Genomic DNA, 24601 nt, shown 5'->3' with positions numbered 1-24601 from the left:
TCGTAATAAACATAACATGCTTAAAAGCACATATGTTGACATTACTTGATCATTATCTTCAACAAATGATTCATACATGCCTCTCACTTTGTACAGCAATGTGGCACAAGATATATGACATTTACTACTAGAAGGCTCAAAGATCGTGTTCATGTTTTGGAACCTTCAAAATAAACCGTTGAGATCACATGACACAAACCTTATTTTACAAAGCCTTGCTAACATACATAAAATTCATAAAGTCTTAAAAAGGTATATTTATTTATGTGGTTCATTTTGCATTCCCAACAACAACAACAACAAAAATAATTGTCCTTATTTAATTTATCAAACCGACAGCAGCATATGCATCAAGGCCCTCTTTTCTGTAAAAGATTAACAACTATAACATATAGTAAACAGATTAAAGGTTTCTAGTAAAGAGGTGAATGGAATTGATTGGTCAGATTCCAGTGCTACTAGTTGTCATGAAGTGATATTGCAACCTGAGCTTGTTGGCTGCTAACAAGCTATTCTACGCCCCATTACAGTATCATCTGCATTCCTTCAAAGAACATAATAAAACCCGGATCCACCAATGATTAACTCCTCTTAAACTCTACAAAACTCTTGGACATGTACCATATCATAGATCCAAAGACTTCAATGGCCTGCAACAAAAAGCTACTTATAATAAGAATAATTTAGTTAACTTAAAAGCCCTATTTTTATATTCAGTTGAACTTTTGCTGTACACTGATACAGTATACACAAACATCATGGAGTAGCTATGCAATATGCGCCACTTACATAACACACAAACAAGCAAAACAGTTCTTATAACATATGCAGTCAACTTAAAATAAAAAGAGCTATTTAAAGTCTTTGGGTAATTCAAATAAACATCCCTTTCTACGATGGATTCTTTCCGGTCCACTTTAGCTGCAGGTCAAATGTATGTTGTGTGCAGCTTCATTTGGGGGTTTCACCCAGCAGATGGACAATGAGCTCATAGGTGGACAGCACTATGGCGGTGTTGGGGATTTGTCTGATGAGCTGTGGAATGAGTCCTCTGTAAAAAGCTGCATATCCCTCTTCCACCGCCACTAGGCGCGCCGTCTGAAAGAAGTACTTGTATTTGCTTCCTTCTTCTCTTAGTCTTGTCCGAATTACCTCTGCAAAACACACCAATAAATGTTGGTTATTAAAAATGCGGAGATGTAGATGTTTCTGTAAGTCCTTACTCTTAAATTCTTATAAAGAAAATTCAGGAATTTTGATTAGCATTTTAAATAAAAAGCTTATGTGAAAACAAAAAAAATTTAAATCACTATTGATCAATTTTCATGCATCCTTGCTTCATGAAACATTACGGTATTTTTTTTATCTTACGGAATCCCAACTTTCCATTGGTAGTATAGAAGTAAGATTTAAAAATAAATAAATAAAATAACTATTTTTTTCATTACATGTATAAATCTACCATTCAAGTTCGGAGATGGTAAAGATTTTGTAAATGTTTTTGAAAGAAGCCTCTCATGCTCACCAAAGCTGCATTTTTTTCATTAACAATTATACATCAACATTATTAATATTGTGAAATATTATTACAATTTGAAATAATGGTTTTCTATCAAAAATGCAATTTTTTCCTGTGATGACAAAGCTGAATTTGACATTACTCCAGTCTTTAAATCACATTATCCCTGAGAAAAAATAATGGAAAAAATAAAGTTGTTGCTAAAATTTTTTATGAACTTAACAACGTAAAAGTCTTTATTTGTCATGTTTAAGTAAAATCAATTACTTTTTTTTTTTTTTTTTTTTTTTTAGGGTCAATTATAACCCGGGCAAGTTCTTCGCGTGTTTTTTTTTTTAGCAATTCATCCCATTAGGAATAACTGCATGTTGTTGTAATGACCTGCAACATGCAACTAAAACTTGCCTATATTCATATTAGTTTTTTTTAACCATCAAAATGTTATTTCACTGTATTCTTCATGCACTCCAAGTCCTGTTGTAAAAGTGCAAGTCTTTCTTCTAAAGAGGAAGCAATCTATGTTTATTTTTAGACAGACTGGCTGATGCTGGTTTACACTGGCTGACAGGTAATAACAACCTACCATGTGGATAGGCTATGCAGGAGGCACAACCCTTGGCAAATGCAGCAGCAGCCATGAGGCCCAAGAAATCTGAAGCCCCTTTTTCTGTGTCAGTGTCTGGTGTGGTGAACCGACTTTGTGCTAGGTACTTCTTCAGAGTCTCGTAAATAAGGAAGCAGATCATGGTCTCGGAGATTCCGGCATACGATGCTGTCAGGCCCCGGTAAAAACCTCGCATGCCTTCAGTCTTGTACACGTACCGCGCACATTGAAACGCGTTCATTTTCTTCTCCCCACGTGCCCTGGAGGACATCGAGACAGTCTGTCAGGTGATCATGAACAAATGGATTACAAAGGTCAAGAATTTAGCATGATTAACACTGAGGTAACAGTTATGATTTCAAAACCTAGTTTAGGCACTGAATACTAAAATCAAAGCCAAAGACTTTGAAAGGTCCATTTGCAACTTTAATTTGCAATGCACAAACCTAGTTTCCGTGCAGAGTGGGAGGGACAATTAAATGCCAGACTATTTTCAGACTGTACCAGTTGACATACTTTTCTCATCTGACTCTAACAGTTTACCGTCGGCTCTCTTTGTAGCGCAAATATAGAACATGCCTGCTAAGCCCAGATGGCTGTGTCAAGGTGGTTATTTGCACAGTAGCAGACTGGATCACAGGCTAATCATCATGACATTTGCGTAACAGAAAGACAGTGCTCTGTATGTCTCCCATCTTAAAAACTCATTATCCTCACGTTATCTGGGAATGTGTCTGATACAGATGCGTGCAATGCCCTCATGCAAGTTCCCTGTTGTGAGTAAAGCAGGGTGAAAGTCTACAGCATTAACATACTTTCTCTCAAGCTGCATTCTTGTTTTGACCATCCAGACAGGATTCATCAGGGAGTTTGTGACAAATGCTGAAGAAAAACAATGCAATTAGGGAAACAAACAACCACTTTTTTCTTTGAAAGCATCATAAATTTTCCTCAAGTTCTGGGTAACTTTATCAGCAATGTTGCATAAGTGTTTTTTTTTTTTTTCTAACAACCATAAGGCATCACCTGCAAAGCCAGCTGAGGACATGTGGACAATTCCACTGTTTGGGACAAAGATGCCATTGAAAGTCTCTTTTGACTTTGAATAAGCTGCAAAGTAGATCGCCCTGAAGAATAACAGAAGGAGAACAGAATATCAGTGCCTTAAGTCTGTTGAACTCAACAGCCCCTGCTTCCTCTCCATGAATGACAGTGCAGAGTTCATTTCAACATGAAAAAGGGCTGTTCGCACGAAAGGCTGCCAATGTTTTATCAAGCCAAACAGCTTGCAGTGAGTTCCTGACAGTGCTGTCCGTTCTCTTTGTTGAATGTCTGGAACAGACTGCACAAGAGCTGATTAAACACCCAGATCTAATGCTGCCATGATGACTGTGGGGAAAAACGACTACATTTTCAGTGAACTACAGTGAAAAAAGATTTCTAGCCTGCTTAGAATTCATTTGAATTTGAATGTAATTTATGAATAAATAAAACTCACTACTATTAAGAATTAATCACCTTTTTTGTTTTACCTTATCTAAACATAAACTACTTTTCCTAATACAAATGAACATCACAGTAAAAGGAACGATTATGTTAAGAAGAAATTTAGTATAATATTATATTACAGTATTATTATGTATATGCTGCTTTTTCTTTGTTTAAAGTTACAAGGAAAGGCACTGTTACTGTTAGGTAGAAATATATTTTTAATTATCATTGGACCGTATCCAACAAAACGTCAGCGCTTGTTCATAAATTAATGTTTTACACCTTGTCAATATTCATGTCACTAAGGAATGATGCAAGCACAGTACTGACAATTTTACATGACCATTTCACTATTGGAAACATTCTTGTAACAGGAAATAAAAAAACTCAATATTTAAAATGACAGACCTGTGATGTTGATAAAAATGAAAAAGTATGCATGTATTATGTAAGTATGTATTTATATTTGTATAACAAATTGACCTGTAGAGTGGGTAATTTATAATCGAACCTTGATTTGCACAAAACTGAATTGAACCATTACCTTGAAGGTGCAACACCAACAAGATTTGGTCCCAATCCTCTGAATAGAGATTTTGGTCCCTCTTTCTCTAGAATTGACCTGATGAGGAAAGAGATATGAGATTTAAACAGATGTAACATTACTGTGTGGCTTTTTATTTCAGTCAGATTGCACAAAACCAGTTTACAATACACTTACACAGCTTATTTTGAACAATGCCATTGTGCTGCAAAACTAGTGACCCCTTTACACACATTCATTTCCTTTATAATCCACTCATAAGAAACAATAGCCTCTTTCAGATAAATACTGAATGTCGACAGTAATGAATCATGCTTCTCATTAAGTGACTTTCCAGAAGTTCTGTTTGTCATTACGGATTGATAATATATCACTTCCTGAAAGAAATAGCCATTCAAACATCTACTTCAACACAAAAAATGAGTCACAGGGTAAATGCTTCCTCAAGAAGAATAAAGGTCAGACATTGTGTCCTGTTTTCAAGTTAGATATTGAACAATTTGACTAAATTTAAATGTCTCTCTTGAGGGTTTGGAAGTCACGTAGACCCATACACTCCCACAGATATGCTTAGTCAGGGACACCTTATATTTGCTGCTAGTAATCAGAGCACAACAAGAAGGTATCATGTGACATGAATATTCCTTAGAGCAATGCCATGCTGTGCCCAATCACACAAAATAGATATATTCACAAGGAACACTTACAAACTCTTTTGCCTTAACATAAGGCAAACCCTGCTCTTTATCATCATCAACTGCAGCAGCTAACTGCAGGATAAGAGCAGCTTTAATCTGCTTCATTTAGAAGCTCCAATCCAGTCGCTAAATGCATCCACACATCAGACTTCAGACATCAAACGGTGCCGTCCCACAGAGGTTTCGGATCTACGCTCAGGCACATTAACATTCAGGGTGGATGACTACTTCATATAGTTTGTACTTCCTTGCTTACCGTAGCACTTGTAGCAAGCCAGGGGTGACGGGTCCTGGTCTAATGACGCCAGCACCATTGAATGCGCCCAGCTGGACCTGGAAAACAGGTCTGAGGGTGAGGCCAGATGACTGTAGTCTGGTTTTTAATACCTCCAGGGGGCAGGTCATGATGGCACCTACAGTTCCACCACACCTGTGGAGAGAATAAATACTTTAAGTCAGCAACTATTCATTAAATTGATCATATGGAACAATGAATATTTATAATGCTATAGGAGATCATTTCAAATAATAAATGCTGCTTATTTTTTACTTTCTTTTCATCAAAGAATCATGAAAAAATCCCCAGAAAAGTGAAGCAACACAACTATTTTCGACATTGATACAATGTTTTTAGAGCATTAAATCAGCATATTAGAATGATCTCTGAAGGATCACTGAAGACTGGAGTAATGCCTGATGAAAATTCAGCTCATATTCACAATAGTATTCTTTTTACTGTATAGAAGTATAGAGGTTGAAATGAAGTGAATTCACAAGAATAATGCAACCTTAAAGGGTTAGTTTAGCCAAAAATGAATATTATGTAATTAATGACTCACCCTCACGTCATTCCAAACCCATAAGACCTCCGTTCATCTTCGGAACACAGTTTAAGATATTTTAGATTTAGACCAAGAGCTTTCTGTCCCTCCATTGAAAATCTATGTGCAGTATACTGTCCATGCCCAGAAAGGTAATAAAAACGTCATCAAAGTAGTCCATGTGACATCAGAGGGTCAGTTAGAATTTCTTGAAGCATCGAAAATACATTTTGGTCCAAAAACAACGGTTGAACCAGTTCACCAAATCGAACTGAATCATTTGAAACGGTTCGTGTCTCCAATAAGCATTAATCCACAAATGACTTAAGCTGTTAACTTTAACGTGGCACTCCCTCTTAGTTACAATAAACCAATATCCCCGGAGTAATTCAACACTGACTGAACTGCTGTGAAGAGAGGACTGAAGATGAACATCGGTTTTCAGATCACCTGTACACTGAACCAAGAACCGTTTCTGTCAGACGCGTCCGATTCGAGAATCGAGGAGTTGATGATACTGGGCATGTGTGATTCAGTGTGAAGCAGACCGACACACAGAGCATCTGAACAGACCTGATTTTTTTGGCGATTGATTCTGAACTGATTCTGTACTAATGTAATAAGCGCAGGTAAACCGAAGGCTTGAATCAAGGGCAATCATCGCCAATGACGCCATTACGTAGAGCGCAAAAGAACCGGTGAACCATATTTTTCAACTGGTTTATTGAATCGAACCGTCCGAAAGAACTGGTTCGTGGAAAAGAACCGAACTTCCCATCACTACAGGTAACCCGAAAACCGATGCAACCGGATCTTGACTCGAGAACGATTCAATCTTTCGTTCATTATCTGGCTCGGCTCGATGTTCATCTTCAGTTCTCTCTTCACAGCAGTTCAGTCAGTGTACTGTTTGAGTACATGAATTACTCTGGGATATTTTTTTTTTTTTTTTTTACTCAGAGGGAGTGTCAGCCACGTTAAAAAAAGTTAACAGCTTAAGTCACTTCTGGATTAATGCTTATTGGAGACGCAAACAGCTTCAAACGATTCGGTTCAATTTGGTGAACTGGTCAACCGGTTCACTAAGAAGAACCGGTTAAATCCAATGATTCTTTCGCGAAACCGGATATCACTACACTGCAGTGAACATGCTCACAACAGACCTGGAAGAGAACATGACAATGCTGAATAAAGTTGAGTTTTTGTTATTTTTGGACCAAAATGTATTTTATGCTTCAAGAAATTCTAACTGACCCTCTGATGTCACATGGACTACTTTGATGATGTTTTTGTTACCTTTCTGGACATGGACAGTATCCCGCACATACATTTTCAATGGAGGGACAGAAAACTATGACTAAATCCAAAAAATCATCCAAGATGAACGGAAGTCTTACAGGTTTGGAACGACATTAATGACATAATTTTCATTTTTGGTTGAACCCTTTAAAAGGTTGAGGACCTCCAGATTAACTAAACACACACCAAATTGTGATTACAAAATTTGATAAAAGCTGCCGTTACACTTGCTGTTGGAGGTAACACTAAAATCTACTTCAAACTAAACTTTAGACGCAAATATAAGTGTGCGCGTCAGCAATGCTTGTGGACAACCTTTGTGGCTGTTGTATGAGTCCAGAGTATGAGATTGAGGTCAAGGCAAACAAACTGAACTTTATCAAAATGACACAATGTGACGCAGGTGACATTGATCGTGATTCACATTACAAAATAAATGCACTGGTTTAATCTAATCAAACTGAGATGAAGAGCCTGACCATGTAAACAAAAGAAAAATGAAAACCACATGTTAACCAACGAATTGGATAAATCCAGCCCAACCTGTAATTTTTTTTTTTTTTTTTTTTAGAACCCACTAATTACACTTAACACTGTTATGTACCATCTTCTAGTGAGACTTGAAGCAAATAAGTTACAAGAGCTCAATCACAGATCATGTTTCACAGAAGTCAAAACATGTTGACACAGGTCTCGGGTTGTGTTAGAGAAGTACAAGACATGGGTAGAGCACAATGCCTCTGACATCAGGACAGCAAATAAGGGACAGATTAATCACAAATCTGTCTAAGAAACATTCAGTTACAAGGGCAGATGTACCTCAACAAAAGCCTTTAGCCCAACACTGATGCAAGTCTCCTCTTGACTTACTTCACACAGCTTGCCTTCTCATCAGCTCACAGAGCACAAAGGGTAATGTTTTTATAACAAACCAGTTTGTAACAGACAAACAATCCTTGGGGCATGATTATATAATGCCCACGTTTGAATAAAACACATGCAGATGTCTGTAGCCTTCACAACAACTCACCTAAATCTAACTAATGTTTAATTGAGCTCAAAACTCTGTTAGAACATTAGCAATCTGGCATTGAAATGATTAACTTAGAACTTCAGTTATATAACAAAAAAATTAACTGGCAACATGCAAACACTGATGTGATAACATCTTTCTATGCCTATAGCGTTCCCCGAAGACATTTACAGGATCCATGATCATAGTTTTTTTCTTTTCTGACTTCAAGTTTAACCCAATAAACATTTTTTTTTCCTTGTCAATTTTCAGGGTATCCATTGAAAATGTGAAAAGAGATGATGAAATTGTATTTTATTTTTTTTTATTATATATTTAAAAAAAAAAAAAAAAAAAAAATATATATATATATATATATATATATATATATATATATATATATATATATATATATATATATATACTGTATTTATTTTCATAAAAAGTTATATTTATTATTAGCTATACAAAATACATTTTAATTGAAAAAAAGTTTCTTAGAGCCTAATATTAAGAATAAAAACTACACTCCAAGTTTTACAAACTAAAATACTTGGAATAAAAAAAAAAAACTCACTCATATGTTTTGCCTTCAGTCACAGTGCAATAAATAAAAGGCAGTCATTTAATTCTGGTGCAACATTTTGACTTTATAATATACATTTATTCATTTATCAGACGCTTTTATCCAAAGCGACTTACAAATGAGGACAGTGGAAGCAATCAAAAACAACAAAGAGTAATGATATATAAGTGCTATAACAAGTCTCAGTTAGCTTAACACAGTACATGTGGCAAGGGCTTTTAAATAATATAATACATAAAAAGAAAACAGATAGAATAGAAAAAGAATAGAGCAAGCTAGTGTTAGAGGTCTTATACACACACACACACACAGACACACCTAAAGGATTATTAGGAACACATGTTCAATTTCTCATTAATGCAATTATCTAAATCAACCAATCACATGGCAGTTGCTTCAGTGCATTTAGGGGTGTGGTCCTGGTCAAGACAATATCCTGAACTTCAAACTGAATGTCAGAATGGGAAAGAAAGGTGATTTAAGCAATTTTGAGCATGGCATGGTTGTTGGTGCCAGACGGGCCGGTCTGAGTATATCACAATCTGCTCAATTACTGGGATCTCCACGCACAACCATTTCTAGGATTTACAAAGAATGGTTTGAAAAAGGAAAAACATCCAGTATGCAGCAGTCCTGTGGCCGAAAATGCCTTGTTGATGCTAGAGGTCAGAGGAGAATGGGCTGAGTAATTCAAGCTAATAGAAGAGCAACTTTGACTGAAATAACCACTCATTACAACCGAGGTATGCAGCAAAGCATTTGTGAAGCCACAACACGCAAAATCTTGAGGCGGATGGGCTACAACAGCAGAAGACCCCACCGGGTACCACTCATCTCCACTACAAATAGGAAAAAGAGGCTACAATTTGCATGAGCTCTCCAAAATTGGACCGTTGAAGACTGGAAAACGGTTGCCTGGTCTGATGAGTCTCGATTTCTGTTGAGACATTCAGATGGTAGAGTCAGAATTTGTCTTAAACGGAATGAGAACATGGATCCATCATGCCTTGTTACCATTGTACAGGCTGGTGTTGGTGGTGTAATAGTGTGGGGGATGTTTTCTTGGCACAATTTAGGCCCCTTAGTGCCAATTGGGCATCGTTTAAATGACACGGCCTACCTGAGCATTGTTTCTGACCATGTCCATCCCTTTATGACCACCATGTACCCACTGGCTACTTCCAGCAGGATAATGCACCATGTCACAAAGCTTGAATTATGTACCCACCACCATGTACCCATCCTCTGATGGATACTTCCAGGATAATGCAACATGTCACAAAGCTTGAATTATTTCAAATTGGTTTCTTGAACATGACAATGAGTTCACTGTACTAAAATGGCCCCCACAGTCACCAGATCTCAACCCAATAGAGCATCTTTGGGATGTGGTGGAATGGGAGCTTTGTGCCCTGGATGTGCATCCCACAAATCTCCATCAACTGCAAGATGCTATCCTATCAATATGGGTCAACATTTCTAAAGAATGCTTTCACCACCTTGTTGAATCAATGCTACGTAGAATTAAGGCCGTTCTGAAGGCGAAAGCGGGTCAAATACAGTATTAGTATGGTGTTCCTAATAATCCTTTAGGTGGGTGTGTGTGTGTGTGTATAATACACACACAATTGCATAATAAATGAAAATAAAATACAAAAAGATTACAAAGGTAGTTCGATTTTTTTTTTTTTTTAAGAGTAGAATTGGAATATAATTTCACAAAGCGTGTTAATTCTTCTTTTAAATAGCAGTCACACGTTAACCTCATTACTCTCTAGCTAGCACACATGCTCGACATGAGTATGAAGCTCTCTGTCCTTGCAAAGAAGCAAGCACTTCTCCAGCCACATTTTATTAAGAGCAGGTGGCATTGAACAGCATGCGCAAAGGCAACGCATTAAAATGCGCACAAAACACATGAATGTTCTCATACTATTGAGAAATTGTGACATACACGAGCGCAAAATGACAACAATAAATCAATATCAGTCTTAAGGGAGTAGTAGATAAGCACTGATATCAAAACGGGTCGCAAGACGTAAATAACTGCGGAACGACCTTGGATGCATTTATGTAAGGCAAAGAAGCTTCTATTTAAATATTCAAAGGGTGCTAAAGCAAACTATCTCTGCGTAAACGGTTATTTAGTTATATCTTAAATCCACATATCACACGTATATGCACATATTTGACATTTCAATATCAGCACATGAAGAGCACCCGAGAGATGAGCCTCGTCTCGTGGCTCACACACTGCTGTCTTTGACTAGCTAGACCGAAATAGAGATTATACGGTCCTGGCACTATTTTACAACAGTTAATAAAAGTGTTAATAATTTCTCTTTATATTAGTGTTGAGCACTAAACCCGCTCGCGTATTTAAATGATATGTAAAGCGCTTCGGTTGCGTGACTGATGTTGCGCCGGCTAGTTTCAACGCTAATGTTAGCTAAATGCTAACAAGAGCTGTCTTCATTTAAACTCCTCGTCGAAATATCACAGAGGGGATATTACTAACAGAAAATCGGTCTAAAAAATGCTTTCTCGTCTAAGATTAATGTAACATTCAGTAAAAGTCACTGCAGTGCGTTTAAAGCTGTTATCGACCTTATAACCAGGAACCGTCAACCTCGGTTTCATACAATATATAAATAAATTTACGTTAACGTTATAAACAAGTAATTTCCACTCACCCCCCTGCGAAGAGATGTAACAGGGTGTCTTTCTGTGCCATTTCAAAGAGCCATCGTACCTCACCAAAACGTTAAACTTGAAATAAAAACCAAACCGTAGTCACTAGGCCAGCGGCCTGATGATGCCCGACAACCGGCTCCTTTAGCTTTAAACCCGGATAACGCCGAGGCTGAGAACTAACGTTACTGTCATGACGCAAGTCATAGGGGCTGGACGTGGGTGTTGTCCATGACGTCACGCCATCGGTTCATCCATAAACAAAACTGTAAAATTAAACTTCTGCAGAATATCATGTGCAACATTCTGCAGTGCATAACCGGTTATATACGGATAAATTCGCAGTAAATCAATTTTATTTATTAAATCTATTTTTATTTCATGAATTTTTCATACATTCTTTAATCCAAAACTACTCTAAAATTCAAATGTATTAATCCTTTTCTGTAGGTAAAATAGCTACAGAAAAACAAACAATCAATATTTTTTATTTAGTAAATGCATTTATTTTATAATTTATTTTCATTCATCGGTACAGTGCCATATGCTGATAATTTTTATTTTTTATTTAATTTTTTTTCAATTGCAAAATGTAAGTATTCTTTATATAGAGCACCCTAATGCATAATTTTGGCAAAATAAACAAGCTAAAATGGTGGAGACTCCTGCAGTGTATCTGTGGTCAATTGTGGAGTGAATATAAAACCATATCCAGCACTCAGGCATGTGAAAAAAAGTAATCAGACAGACAAGCTGCTAGGTGCAACACAGCCTATGAGAAGAGGGGTGTGTGAGGGGAGGAAGCTAAAAATTCTAACTACACACTTATTAATATGAACTGGTAAGTGGGTCATTGAGAGTTGTTGACACTGCATTGTTTGCTATTATGCTGGATAGAGAGAAAAAAAACATCATCACATAATCATCTTGTTGACGACCCCCCCCCCACACACACACACAGGAAAACACATAAAGTTAACTTTTGATTAGATTTTAAGGCTGAACAGTAGGCCTATATTTATGGCTGACTTTTATAGACATCCTGTAAGACTATAGTTATTCCAGATATTTATTCACTTTGCAGATAGCAAAACTATTACCACTGCTCTTTTTGCCTTTTATTTATTTATTTTTCAATTCTGATAAATTCATTGTCTTACATTTAGTCTCCTAAATCTAAGACTAAAAACTATAAGACTTATGTATAGTTACAGTGATGATAGTTCTGTGGGTGTTTCTAGTCACATGCATTATAATTACAGACAGTCTTGGCAAAACAGTTTACTTACATAACATGACTTGACAGGTGATATTAGGTCATATAGGAAGCGTGGCTCTAATATTAGCTATATTTTAATCTTAGCTGCTTATCTCTCCAGGGGAATATCAAATATAAATGACTGAGATGTCCTGGTCTTTGATTCTGTTCCAGTTTCCTGCATATTTGGTAGTGAGTTCAGACACTTCATGACATTCAATGTCAGAGTTTTGTTTTTTGATCCACCAAAGGTACGCAACAGACCACTTTTATTGCATAAGCAGGGGAAGTGCAATGGTGCTGCCAGCTAAACCAATACTGGATGTGAGTTTCATGGTTACATGACACAAGTGGCAATATTTATTCAAGACACATTTAATTAAGTTGAAAGTTGATTGATATTTCTTGATTCTTGAAAATATTTTAATAAATATTGTATGTCATTTTAAATATTGCAATATTGTATAAATATGTTTCTCCCCATTTGTCCATTTAGAATGAGACAAGGCTTGATATTCTAAATTATCTATACGCAACATAATAACAGATCAAAATAATAAAAGGACCAAAGAAAGGAGAAAAAAACCTGCACAGTAAATTGTAATCATTTTTGGAAAGTTCTTAGTCATTATTGCATAACAAATAAAACCAAAGAAGTATAATTTAGAATTGCTTACATAATATATCTTGTAAAAAAACACATTAGAGCATTTTCATTTGAATACAGATTACACATTTTATTTTCATAACTGTGAAAGAGAGAGTTGTGCATTTATTTTTTGAATGCCCCTGTTCATATTTATTTTGATATGAGACATCACAATTTCTAAGTGTTAAACTGAATTGCAACCTAGTCCTAAATATGTCATCAGTTTTACTTCATTCATATGAATGAATATGACTTTTCCACAAGAAAAATAGTTTTATCATATTTGAAAACTGCGCCATCTTTAGGAGAAACAGGTGACATAGCAGGACGCGAGTTTAAAATATGTTAGATTGTATAAGAAACAAGATTTTTTTTATAAAACAATTCTATCTTAGAGAAATCTTAAAGATTTTTGAGAATCGGAATATTTCATTTGTTTTTTTCCACAACGACTATGATCATTTCTGACCATATCATCTGACCATATTTTGATTCGGTGTTGTTTGCACTTCTCAAAACAACCGGACTGATCCGTGAAACATTCCGAGTTCAGTCTGATTCGACTCCAGAACATCCAGACATAGACATAGACATCCATAGACATCCAGAACAACAGCTATGTAGCTCGGAACCTTCAAAGGTTAAATCCGTTGTTAGGGGAACCGCCATATTCAATGGACCGGAAGTAGACAGATTCACATTGAAAATTTCTGAACTGGCAAGGTAAGTAATCTGATTGGTATTTCTAAAAAGAGCATAAGAGTTGTCTACTTGTTTACAGATGTATTCAAGTCTGTATACTTATCAGGTAATACTAACGACTATCATTTTATGAAGCCTGCTAAAATTTGCTGCTGGTTTGAATGAAAATTGAATGAAAGACTTCTCCAGCGTGGACTGCATAACCCTTGACATTCACCGAGACATTCATGTTAGTACATCTTGTGACAAAGTGTTTAGCGATTTTATTAGTTGTACCCTGATTACAAATTCGCTAAGTCTAATTTCTCCTATTTGGGTCTGGAACAAGGGTGAAACAACAGTAGAATATATAAATTTAAAGCCATTTTATAGGTTTATGCTAGCAACCAACCAACCAACCAACCAACAAATAAATAAGTAAATATATATTTATATATTTGCAAAACGTTTCCAATATAGCTTTATTGTGATCTTCATATAATAAAGAACCATCTCATGGGACATAAAATTGATGTGGTTAAAAAACCACCCATACACAACTGTGTATTTTGTATATTTTTCAGTCCATGATGCTCTTGAGGGTGCAGCGGCCATAGGACTGTAAACAATGTTTCTTCCAAGGGTAGTTTCACGACTGAACCTGCTTTCAAAAGTGTCTGGTAAGCTTATTCAGATTTGTGCTAGTAACACATACATTTAAAAAAAAAATCATTGTACATTTTCCAATGCTAATTTTCTTTTCTAGGTTCATCGCTGAACCAGAGTCAGGCGTTATGCAGTGCTGTGCAACACTGTCATTCTACCCATTTCAGAGCTCTTCAGTATTCAATCCGATGCTTCACTTCAGCTGCTGACAATAAAGTTTCACCCAAACTATGGACACCTCTTGAGCCAGAGTTAGAGGAGGTTCTTGTGCCCCGTAAGCTTTCAGTTTCACCCTTGGAAAGCTGGCTTTCTCTGCGCTACTCTCTCCCTCCATTGCTGGAGGCTTCACCGCCTCTGGAGGAAGGTGAGATTGTGAGAAAATCCATGGTGCTGCCTCCGTTTGCGGTGCCATTACTGGAGGATGGGGAAAGCACAACACCACTGAACTGCAAGAATGTGCTGCAGATCCGACGAAGGAAGATGAACAGGCACAAATACAAGAAGCTGCTAAAACGGACCAAGTTCCTGAGGAGGAGAGTGAAAGATGTCAGGCGGAAGAAAAAGCAGGTCAGTTATGTTAGTCATCTACACAGCAGGAGCAAATAATGTGTGTTTTTTTTTAATGTGATTTAAAATACAATAAATTAGAGCAGAATTCATGGCATTAAATGTTGCATACACTGCAAAAAATAAATGCCTTCCTCTGAATTTTTGTTTTGCCTTCCATTACAAATATCTTAAATTCTTAAATCAAGAAACATTTATCTGATATGCAAATTTAACATAAGGAGGTGTGTTTTTTTTTAAGAAATCTAGCAAACTTAAGGGAGCTTATGCTTAAAGCATGAATAAATATCTGTTTTGGGGTTTGAAAACTTGTTTACCTTTTGAAATATGATTTTCTGAGCCCATTAGCAGATGTTCTTTGTTCTTGTTTTATTACCTAAAATAGGTAATCATTACCTCACTTTGTCACTTTTTAATAATGAACTCGATTTCTCAAAAATTCAAGACTTATTTTGTGTCATTTTGCTTCTGAAGTGAATGTATCTTGATATTAAGATTCTTAAGACATTTGCACTGAAAAATAAGACAGAAATACTTAGAAAGAACATTGTGTTTTTTGCAGTGTGATCAGAAGGTACGGTAAAGGTATTTTTTTTTTTATTCTAGTGGTTGGGAGCAGAAGTATTCGTGTCATTATCTGTTAAGGTTTTTTTTTTTTTTTTTTTTTCTAATAAAGAGGATTGAAAAGTAATGTAGATCTCATGGAAGTTGTATTTTCAAACTCTGAAGCATTGCTAACACAAGTGATTAACATTTAGAGACAATACTGATGTATAGTGTTCCATTCAGTTCATTTCTCACATTTTTCAGGCTAAGTTTGAACGAGATCTTTCCCGAATCGTTAGGAGAGCTGGATTGAAGAGAGCCCCAGATGGATGGACAGCACCCCAAGTCTATGTCAGAACGAGTCAGAATAAAAGAGATTAATTAAAGGAATAGTTCACTTTCAGAATGAATTTTTTTTTCATTTTTATTCTGGAATTGAATGAATCCTTTAAAATGTGTGTTATGTAATGTGTTATGTGTTTTTTCATAATTCATTTCACTCTACTGTTACTTCATCTGGAGCAAAACAGTGACATCAAATAATAATATTTACTGCATATGCGCCTATTACTGCAATAAAAAGACCTCATCTCCCGCCTCTTTGTGATGTGCATTGTTTTGAGAGCCCATATCACCTTTGTGAATGACTCAAATAAAACCCATCTTCATTTTTTTAAAGACACTATATTCTCTAGTCACCACTAGGGCGAAGCAAATCATCACCATCATACAGTACTGTAGGTAAGGCTTTTTCTTTTTTCTTTTTGGAGTACTGCCTAAGTCTTGAGGCTCATGACAGGCCTCAGTCCAAACCTACAATTAAATAAAAAGGTCTTTAATAATTTTAAGTCTATAATGTTTTTGAATGACTTTTGTTATGTGTCAGATATAGTTTATTTTAGCTAATTCTATTTATTACTAATGTTTTATAGTCTGCCACCGTTTTAGCCGTTATATATATATATATATATGTATATATATATATATATATATATACACATACATACATACACACACACACACACACACGAACACGAACACATTTGTACTATGTAGAGAAGCTGTGTTTACATTTACCCGGTATAATTGAGGAAATATCTGCAGTTAATGTGAGAGAGTTTAGTATTTCATGATGTTTGATATTCTGGAGGAGGGGCATGTCAGTGGTCCAGACCAGCAGACGGCAAAGATTTCGTTCTGTCGCTGGTCGACGAAACGTTTGAGGTGAGGGAGCAGTCCTTTGAAAAAACTGTTTCATCGATCACCAGACTTAACAAATATCTTCACCACTTCCCGGACATGTTTCTTGTGCCATACAGTAAGTAGCCAAATCGTGTTTTAACGAATTTCCAAATATATCTTTAACTTACTTTTGCTGTTTTGACATTTTCACCTACACAATAGGCTACTTGGAATATTCTTTTGTGTTGCATCCTTCGCAGTGAATATGGAATCGTGAAATAACTTTTATCTCTAAGTCTCGTGCTGGGCTCTGTCAAAGCTTTTGTTTGTTTATTTTAATTATTTATTTATTTTTGGGTTAAACCTGTTTATATAAAATATCTGTATATTTGGCAGAAGGATTTAGGTTAAACTACTTTTCTACTGCTTTGTTTTTCTCTTTCTGTAAACCGGCTTCTCCTCCTCCGTATTTCTTTAAATTGTACAGCTTGGTTTGATTTAAACAGTGTGTTGTTTTGCTGCACTAAATCAGGGCTCAACTCTAACTAAAGTCTGTTGTGTTCATCAGTTGTGAAAGAGTCAGTGCGTCAGCGTCATTCTGCAGCATCAGCAATAGTAAACATTAATGTTGTGCTTTTTCAACATGTGCTACTTCTCAAGTTTGAAAGAGGAAAGCAGTTTTCTTCATGAATTATCCTTTATTTCTGCTATTCTCTTTTTAGTTCTTTTATTTATCTTTTTATTTTTGAGTGTAAAACTTGGTCTGAGAATGTATATCAAGTTGAATTACAGAGGTGGATTTTTGCTCATCCTGCATTCTTTTTATTTTTTTTCTGAACTTAATTTTTTTTCTGAGTTAATTGTAGTCTTTTGTGTGGAGAGACATGTCAGTGTTTTATAGTCTTTTTGTTTAGACACTGTCATGCGTGTAAAGACAATTACAGGGTTTTTGTGGCCATATTTTGCTCTCCAGCTCAGTCAGGCTCTTATACAACACTGCCTTACTAAACACAATCTCTCTTTTATTCATACCAAGTTAGTTTTTTAATGCTACTTGAATCTTGTTTAGACAAGAAAAAACAAAAAACTAGCAATTCACAAATTCACCCCTTGGATTCCTCACATGGTCGCACATCTGGTGATGGATTGTGGTAGCAGACTGCTTTTGACCTTTTCTATTTCTTGACCATAGATCGATCAATTTTTTTCTTCTTCTTAAATATCTTTTTTTTTTTTTAAGTGATGTTTGTGGAGAGGCCTGACTTTCTGTCAGTATTTATCTTCTGGATAAAAGGTCTGACTGCTGAGAGGGAATGAATGGATCCTCTGTGCTGCAATTTTCTTTGTGTTGGCATTGCAGCAAATACAAGTCTTCTGCAGATCTGAACTAAGTTTTATTTTGTCTGCATTAACAATTTGAACACTGACTGATGCAAACAGTGATTTGGGGCAGAGTTCTGTGTTTGAAACATCTACAGGACAGATGCAGTTTTACATATTCAGATGATGTGAATAAATATGACTTCAACTTTCAGTAATTCTAACGCTCGTGTTCTTGTTCTCATTTCAGTCTGGTCTGCCCTGATCTTACCATGTGGTGAGTGAGTAACAAAATAGGTTTTTTTTTTTTTTTTTTTTTTTGGCCGTTTCTCAATTTATCACAGTATGAACCCAAATGAAAATGTAATGTATGTATATGTCTTTAAGCCTGGGCACAAAACAACATGCCAAGTGTGGTTGTGGAGGCGAGGAACATTACTGTTCCAGCCGGGTCAGATGTTCTTCTGCCGTGTCATAACCAGAGGATGGTTTGGAGGCAGGATCGCCTGCGGGACCGTCAGCGTGTCGTGCACTGGGACCTGATCCGGAACCAACCCGATTACACTGTGGAGCGCATTTTAGATATGTCCTCAGGGGGAACAGAGCGCTTGTACAACGACTACAACAGGGGTCGAATTACTATTTCAAAAGACGCCTTTAGCGATGGAAATTTCTCACTAGTTATTAATAGTAAGTTCATCCTTTTAGACCATCTCACTCTTGATTCTTTCGTTTGTGTTGAAATAACTGCTGGTGTTGCTGTTTTGTTTGCACAGATGTGGACATGAATGATAAAGGTATCTATACCTGCAACCTACATCACCACTATTGCAAGGTCCACCAGTCCGTTCAAATCCAGCTCAACGTCACTAAATCACGTAAGAGAACAAGCTTGACATCTATTCTAGTTTATCTTGCCTTTTTCCACCTCAGAGTAAAAACAATTAAGAAATAGTGATTGCGACTTTTACAGATCTTAAAACTGTGACTAAATCTTGGAATGTGTCTATATTTCACAAAATGACTCACAATTATGACTATTATATATCATTTTTAATTTTAATCTAACTGAGCAATTTTATATCTTGTGTATTTCATGGTATGAATTGGTTTTTTTTTATCTCACAATTTGGCTTTATTTGACCTTTATTTTGAGGTGACAATGGGCTTCCATGCTTCCAGGGCTCCATAGTTTCAGGCATGTTTATGTAAAGCTGTGTAAAGTGTGTCAAACTGCTCTACTAGCCCCACAGAGTGGAGTATATAAATACAACGGAGCCACAGTGTTTATGGTTTCAGGGGAGGTTAATCTGAAAATGTTTTTGTTGTAGCTGTCCATGCATTAACTGGAATAGATATTTTAACATTGAAAAAATGACACGGTATAGTTTTTAATCATTGATATCCAACCTTACGCTTAGAAAAAACCCTATATAAATATAAACATTACTATTTATATAGTTAAACTTCTTTCTAAAAATGTTTATATCTGCAGCTCGAAAGGAAAAGCGTGTCTGGGTTGGCAACAAATCCGTGTTTGTGGTTCTGGTGGGAAAGAGTGTGGTGCTTCCCTGTATGAACCGCAGACAATTGTGGACGGACAGTCAGAAGGACGAGGGCCAACAGCAAGTGGTCCACTGGGACTGGCAGGCACCTGGGGTCACCCGTGACCGAGCAGACCGCCTCATCGACATGTATGCCTCTGGAGAGAACCGGCAGTATGGGCCGCTCTTCCTCCGGAATAAGATGAACATCTCAACTGATGCCTTCTACATGGGGGATTTCTCCCTGAGTGTCCACAACATTCAGCCCTCTGATAAAGGCTTGTATTCCTGCCACCTTCACCATCACTACTGTGGCTTGCATGAAAGACGAATCTTCAGGGTGATCGTCGGCCCTTCTGTCCAGCCTTCACCTCAAGCGCGCTCCTCTACTGATGCACCAAAAACTCGTTCTTCTTATTCTGCCCCACCTGCTGATGACCCAAGTAAGAGAATTGTTTTAAAATTTGATTTAAGCCTTTTATTTGTTGCGCCTTTGATTTTTTTTGTTCTAGTACTTTGTGTAATTTATTTGAATTTATTTGTTTATGAATAACTGTAATTGTGTTAACAGCTATTAAAGTGACAAAGGAATGTCAAGATCCAATAAAATCACCATAAAAATGGTCTGTACAACTTGTGTATTATATTCCAAGTTTTCTGAAAAGCTTTAATCCAATGCCGTTTGATGTTTGTGCCATTTTTGACTTTTGAGGTGAATATCAGTGAATAAAGACTTCTGTTTTTGGTTGTTTCCAAAACAAAGCTATTACATGGCTTTGGAAGACTTGGAATATAGTGCACAAGTTGTATAGATCACTTTATGGTGTTTTTTTTTTTTTTTTTTTTTTTTTGCCATTATGACCGGAAGTTGTATGACAAGATCTGTCAAATGATTCTTCAGAAAATTCGTTTTTCTTTTTTTTCAATGCCACATGGACTTTGAAAAAAATGTGAAACAGTAAACTTTTCTTTTTCCTAGCCTGTTTTAAACATGTATCTCTGTGTTTTTCTAATCAGCTGCTTTGCTCCTCCTTTTACATGTAGACAGTATTGGGTTTAGGGAGGAATGTTGTTTGAGAACTATCTTTACTTCCTGCCTTTTTCTCTGTTTACTTTTCTGCTCCATCTTCTCCAGTGGGGATTTTACTGTAGTCTTTCCATCTCTCTTGTTTGTTTTATTTTTATTTTTGAGCTCTCAAACATGCCTTTGCCTTTTACTCTTTGTTCAGATTGACTCGCGGCAGTCTTTTTGGCTCTGTCATTGCCGTGTTTCAAAACACTTGTAAAGATGTTGAATGTTTTCAACAGAAATGTAGTGAATAGGTCATAAAGGAGGTGGGGGAGGTTTTATTGGAAGAGTGCTTCATATTTCCTCTGCTTAGCAATCGCTGAGCTCCAAAAGGTCACAACAACGTCTTGCTTTTTTCTGGGTTCACAGATTTACCATCATTGCTCAGACAATTTGTTTATTTTACATGATAAGACACATCTGTACAACATCTGGCCCACTGTAACATGAAAGCACAAAGCAGGAATGGTTGTGTTAGATTCAGATGTTCACATGTCTGTAAACATTTTGCCCCACTCCACTGTAAGTAAAAGGATGTGCCCTGTCAGTCAGCTTATAGATTTAATGTATCGTCTAAATGTGACCTTCTTTAAAAAAAAATATATATATATATATATTTTTTTAATGGGAGGAAAAACTAGCCATTTTTATTTAAAAAATATATCTAAATAAGTTTATTTTTAATTATTTAATTATTTATTTCTTAATTTCACTTATTATTTGTGATATACATGTAAATATTATTTCAGAATTGTAAATGATATATTACAATATTTTTTTTTTATTAAATATTAAGTATCCTCATCCCACTTCTTGCCACTTTTGTTCTCTCCAGCTGTCCTATGAATAATGAACAAAAATGGCCTTAGAAATAATACCCAAAATTTGTGTATGTGTTGCATTACAATATATTTTCCAACTGTTAAATGTTAAATACCTCAGTATTACACAAATATGACCAGTCTTAGCATGTGTGACTCTTCATTGATTCTTGATTTGATTCTTCATTGTTCATTGTAGTGAGACACACTGACTCATGAAGTAATCGTAATGTTAGTCAACATGTTAGTTTTAGGATGAAGAAGTCAGTTTTGTGTTGTTATGCTAAAGAACAAAGTTTACAATACTGTAAAACACACAAACAGCAGTACACAGTGAGTTTGTTTGGTTTTTTGGTCTTATAAGTGCTACTTAAATGCAATCCCTGAAATTCTCCCTGTTATTATGGGGCACTGGAAAATGTCTCCAGACAGACTGACCATGAAGTGGTGGTATTTCTCTCCGCCTGCACTATCGCTTCAAGTTCTGGTGGTTGTGTTTTTTTCTCTCTCTTCTCCGTTGCTGTGGTATGATGTCAGGTCTGGAACTCATTACGCCTGTTTTGGCCATTCTGACATGAAACTTGTCCCTCTCCCCTCTCGCCTGACAGGCCTGGATGAAATGGAAAAACAAACTAGTAATTTGGGGCTTTTCTGCTTTGTTTCTTGCCTTTCATAAAGTAATAATGTAATTAAATGTTTTATACAATCAGATATTTAAGAGTTCTCAATCATCTGGTGTTCTTTTTTCTACTTGGTGAGCAGATACACACATGGTTGAAGTGCCTCGCATCCTCAATGTCATTTTGCCTGAGAATCAAACTCACCTCTTGCACCAAGTAGGCTACATCCTGGCAATCTTCCTACTGCTTCTGTTAATGCTCATTGGCATCATTATGACCACGAGACACTGCAGAAAAAAAAGGTAGGATCATGTGGATTAGATAAAGTGATTATTTTATAAACAGGAAAAGAAATGCATTTGGCTTTTTAATCGAAATGAATGTTGGTAACCTGAAACATTTACATATATAAATAGTACCTTTGAGATTATTGCCTTGAATCTTACTGAACTTTCCTTTTACTTTTCATATTATATCTGATTCAGGGCCTGAGTTTGAGGTTCGAAGGTCTGAACGGTAGGGATTCAAAATGGATACTCACTGTATCTTATTCATTGTTTTTGAGTCAAGCAAGATCCAAAATAATAATTTTACACTCTCCAATACATAAAAGGCAATGGCATAACTTTACTTGGCAGGGGGAGGAGGACATCCATTGAGCCTGATGCCACAGCACTGCAACCCTACAATCAGGAAGACTTGCGAATGGGTAAGCGCAACCACATTTTTCCATGATTTCTTTTAAAGCTCAAATAGGTCATTTAACAATCAAGACTTTATGGAAATAAAGAGAAAAGACAGTCACTGTAACTAGTGCCGTAAAGTCTAAAGAAGAGTGATTTGGTTTGCAAGAATCTTGTTTTTTTCCTTCAAATATTCTCAAGTGACATTACATTACATTAAATTTTTTTTAATTGACTGGTTATTGTTTTTTTAACAAGGAATTTTCCAGTGAAATATATATTTTTTCAAAAGCTGAGTGTCTCAGTTACATTTGACATATATTAATAGATGGTGATTTTATTTAGACTACAAGAACAACATAATTAAAGAAAAGGCAGCGGCAAACAACTATCCCTCTCCAAAAGTTATTGATCTAAACAGAGGTAAAGTGGACTCAATTAGTGAAATCCGTTCCGGACAACGATTGTGATGTGTTTACACACTCTTTCTCTGTCTTCCTCTCTCTCATCTAAAGAAATGGAGAGAATGTCATGGAAGTGATTCATAGTGAGCTGCTGGCCGGTCCAGAGTGTGCTGAATCAGAAGAGATTCAAGGACTTTACATTTACATTGAGGACAAGAACGGAAGTACTGACTTTCTACAGCATAATTACAGCTTACATGATGTTATAATACTCAAATGCAATACTGTAGGTCAATTTAATTGAAATCTTTTTATCATGATAGCAGTTTACCGTAATGGTAATCTATTGAATTTTAAGTTACACATATGCAAAATGTGAGAGATCAAATTGCTGAATTCAGTTTGGTACTCTTCTGTGTTAAATTTCTAAATTTCTAAGTTGAATTGCTAAAATTCTGTGTGGTAGAAACCACTGTAAGTGTCTGGATCTGAATGGGATTTTTTTTTTTTATAAAACTCAGGAAGCAAACAAATAGCTGTGGCTTCAGGTCTAAATAGTCAAAGATGGTACACAAGTGAACTTCAAAGGCAATTAAATGTACTATCTATACATTACTTTGTTTTGAATTTTGAGTCCTATTGACCAGGACTTCTTTGTCCATTGTCTTTTTATGGGGTTTGTTTTACAGCATTATGTAGATTGTACATTACAGTTTATTTGCTTTCGCAATACGAGCAAGTCCCATTTATCTCTTTTGCATTATCATATTTTTTCAGACATTCCTTGGTCAGTGATGTTCATTACATAGGTTAAGCATTCATGCAGTAGTTTATTTGCTCTGGAGTGTACATGGATCTTTATAGAGGCAATATATGATCACATCAGTATAGATGACCAATGTACAAATATAATAAAAGTTTATTTCGAAATATTTGTGTTAAATTACGATTCATCTTTCCATATTTTAAGACATTTTGCTCTATTATAGCCCTCTCTACTGACTAAGTGCCCTTTAACAAATGTTTCGATCCACTATGTGTCTTAACTGATCTCAATGTCCCCATAAGGGTATCCAAACTCCTCCTAGTTATTTACTGTTTAAATGTCAATCATTGGCATTTCAAAAAGACGAAAAGAATGGCACTTTAAACAAAAACTATTTACCATACAGTGTTAAGTTAAAAAAATTGTTTTGATGACTAAGATTGCATGAGCAAGTGGTATCCTCCAGAATACGTTAATACAGTAAGTTCACTTTAATTGTGTTTACAGTGAGGCAGAGATTTAAATGTAGATTGTGAGTTTAGCTGGATTTTTTATTCTAA

At 36.0% G+C, this 24601-nt stretch overlaps 3 protein-coding genes across 8 annotated transcripts; 2 read left to right on the top strand and 1 right to left on the bottom strand.

Moving 5' to 3' along the window:
- Positions 1–237: 237 nt before the first annotated feature.
- On the bottom strand, positions 238–11440 carry LOC113065473 (solute carrier family 25 member 33). Of its 2 annotated transcripts, XM_026236723.1 has the most exons (7): positions 11268–11439; positions 5113–5286; positions 4159–4236; positions 3150–3250; positions 2939–3005; positions 2103–2383; positions 238–1154 (listed from the first exon to the last, which is right to left on the bottom strand). In XM_026236723.1, exons 1-7 carry the CDS (start codon positions 11306–11308, stop codon positions 952–954), a joined length of 945 nt encoding a protein of 314 aa, XP_026092508.1. In that variant the 5' UTR covers positions 11309–11439; the 3' UTR covers positions 238–951. The 2 variants fall into 2 exon arrangements, with proteins under 2 accessions (XP_026092508.1, XP_026092509.1); XM_026236724.1 differs by lacking the exons at positions 2939–3005; positions 3150–3250 and having other exon boundaries at positions 11268–11440.
- Positions 11441–13832: 2392 nt separating this feature from the next.
- LOC113065471 (aurora kinase A-interacting protein-like) lies at positions 13833–16228 on the top strand. Of its 3 annotated transcripts, none has more exons than XM_026236720.1 (5): positions 13842–13895; positions 13981–14103; positions 14438–14533; positions 14620–15086; positions 15897–16228. In XM_026236720.1, the coding sequence occupies exons 3-5, from the start codon at positions 14482–14484 to the stop codon at positions 16011–16013; spliced, it is 636 nt and encodes a 211-aa protein (XP_026092505.1). In that variant the 5' UTR covers positions 13842–13895; positions 13981–14103; positions 14438–14481; the 3' UTR covers positions 16014–16228. The 3 variants fall into 3 exon arrangements, with proteins under 3 accessions (XP_026092506.1, XP_026092505.1, XP_026092507.1); XM_026236722.1 differs by having other exon boundaries at positions 13881–13895; positions 14010–14103; XM_026236721.1 differs by lacking the exon at positions 13981–14103 and having other exon boundaries at positions 13833–13895.
- Positions 16229–16802: 574 nt separating this feature from the next.
- On the top strand, positions 16803–23781 carry LOC113065470 (matrix remodeling-associated protein 8-like). Of its 3 annotated transcripts, none has more exons than XR_003279034.1 (10): positions 16803–16950; positions 18385–18411; positions 18522–18824; positions 18911–19012; positions 19630–20121; positions 22331–22490; positions 22674–22704; positions 22827–22897; positions 23217–23294; positions 23387–23781. XR_003279034.1 is itself a non-coding variant. In XM_026236719.1 (10 exons), exons 1-10 carry the CDS (start codon positions 16932–16934, stop codon positions 23410–23412), a joined length of 1308 nt encoding a protein of 435 aa, XP_026092504.1. In that variant the 5' UTR covers positions 16803–16931; the 3' UTR covers positions 23413–23781. The 3 variants fall into 3 exon arrangements, 1 of the variants encoding a protein (XP_026092504.1); XR_003279035.1 differs by having other exon boundaries at positions 22802–22897; XM_026236719.1 differs by having other exon boundaries at positions 22331–22493; positions 22678–22704.
- Positions 23782–24601: the final 820 nt, after the last annotated feature.

Source organism: Carassius auratus, chromosome 48, assembly GCF_003368295.1.
Source record: "Carassius auratus strain Wakin chromosome 48, ASM336829v1, whole genome shotgun sequence".
NCBI classification, from domain to species: Eukaryota; Metazoa; Chordata; class Actinopteri; order Cypriniformes; family Cyprinidae; genus Carassius; species Carassius auratus.
Note: the sequence above shows the minus strand (reverse complement) of the source record. Positions and strands in the feature narration are given on the sequence as shown.

Excerpts from the sequence above, each read along its gene's own strand:
- LOC113065473 (XM_026236723.1), bottom strand. The coding sequence starts at position 11,308 with ATGGCACAGAAAGACACCCTGTTACATCTCTTCGCAGGGGG. Across the intron at positions 2,384-2,938 it reads AGAATGCAGCTTGAGAGAAA|GGCACGTGGGGAGAAGAAAA; the intron begins GTATGTTAATGC and ends GATGTCCTCCAG. Across the intron at positions 1,155-2,102 it reads CTGCATAGCCTATCCACATG|AGGTAATTCGGACAAGACTA; the intron begins GTAGGTTGTTAT and ends TGTGTTTTGCAG.
- LOC113065471 (XM_026236721.1), top strand. The coding sequence starts at position 14,482 with ATGTTTCTTCCAAGGGTAGTTTCACGACTGAACCTGCTTTCAAAAGTG. Across the intron at positions 14,534-14,619 it reads CCTGCTTTCAAAAGTGTCTG|GTTCATCGCTGAACCAGAGT; the intron begins GTAAGCTTATTC and ends TTTCTTTTCTAG. Across the intron at positions 15,087-15,896 it reads TCAGGCGGAAGAAAAAGCAG|GCTAAGTTTGAACGAGATCT; the intron begins GTCAGTTATGTT and ends CACATTTTTCAG.
- LOC113065470 (XM_026236719.1), top strand. Across the intron at positions 18,412-18,521 it reads TGCCCTGATCTTACCATGTG|CCTGGGCACAAAACAACATG; the intron begins GTGAGTGAGTAA and ends TATGTCTTTAAG. Across the intron at positions 22,898-23,216 it reads TCAGGAAGACTTGCGAATGG|ACTACAAGAACAACATAATT; the intron begins GTAAGCGCAACC and ends GATTTTATTTAG.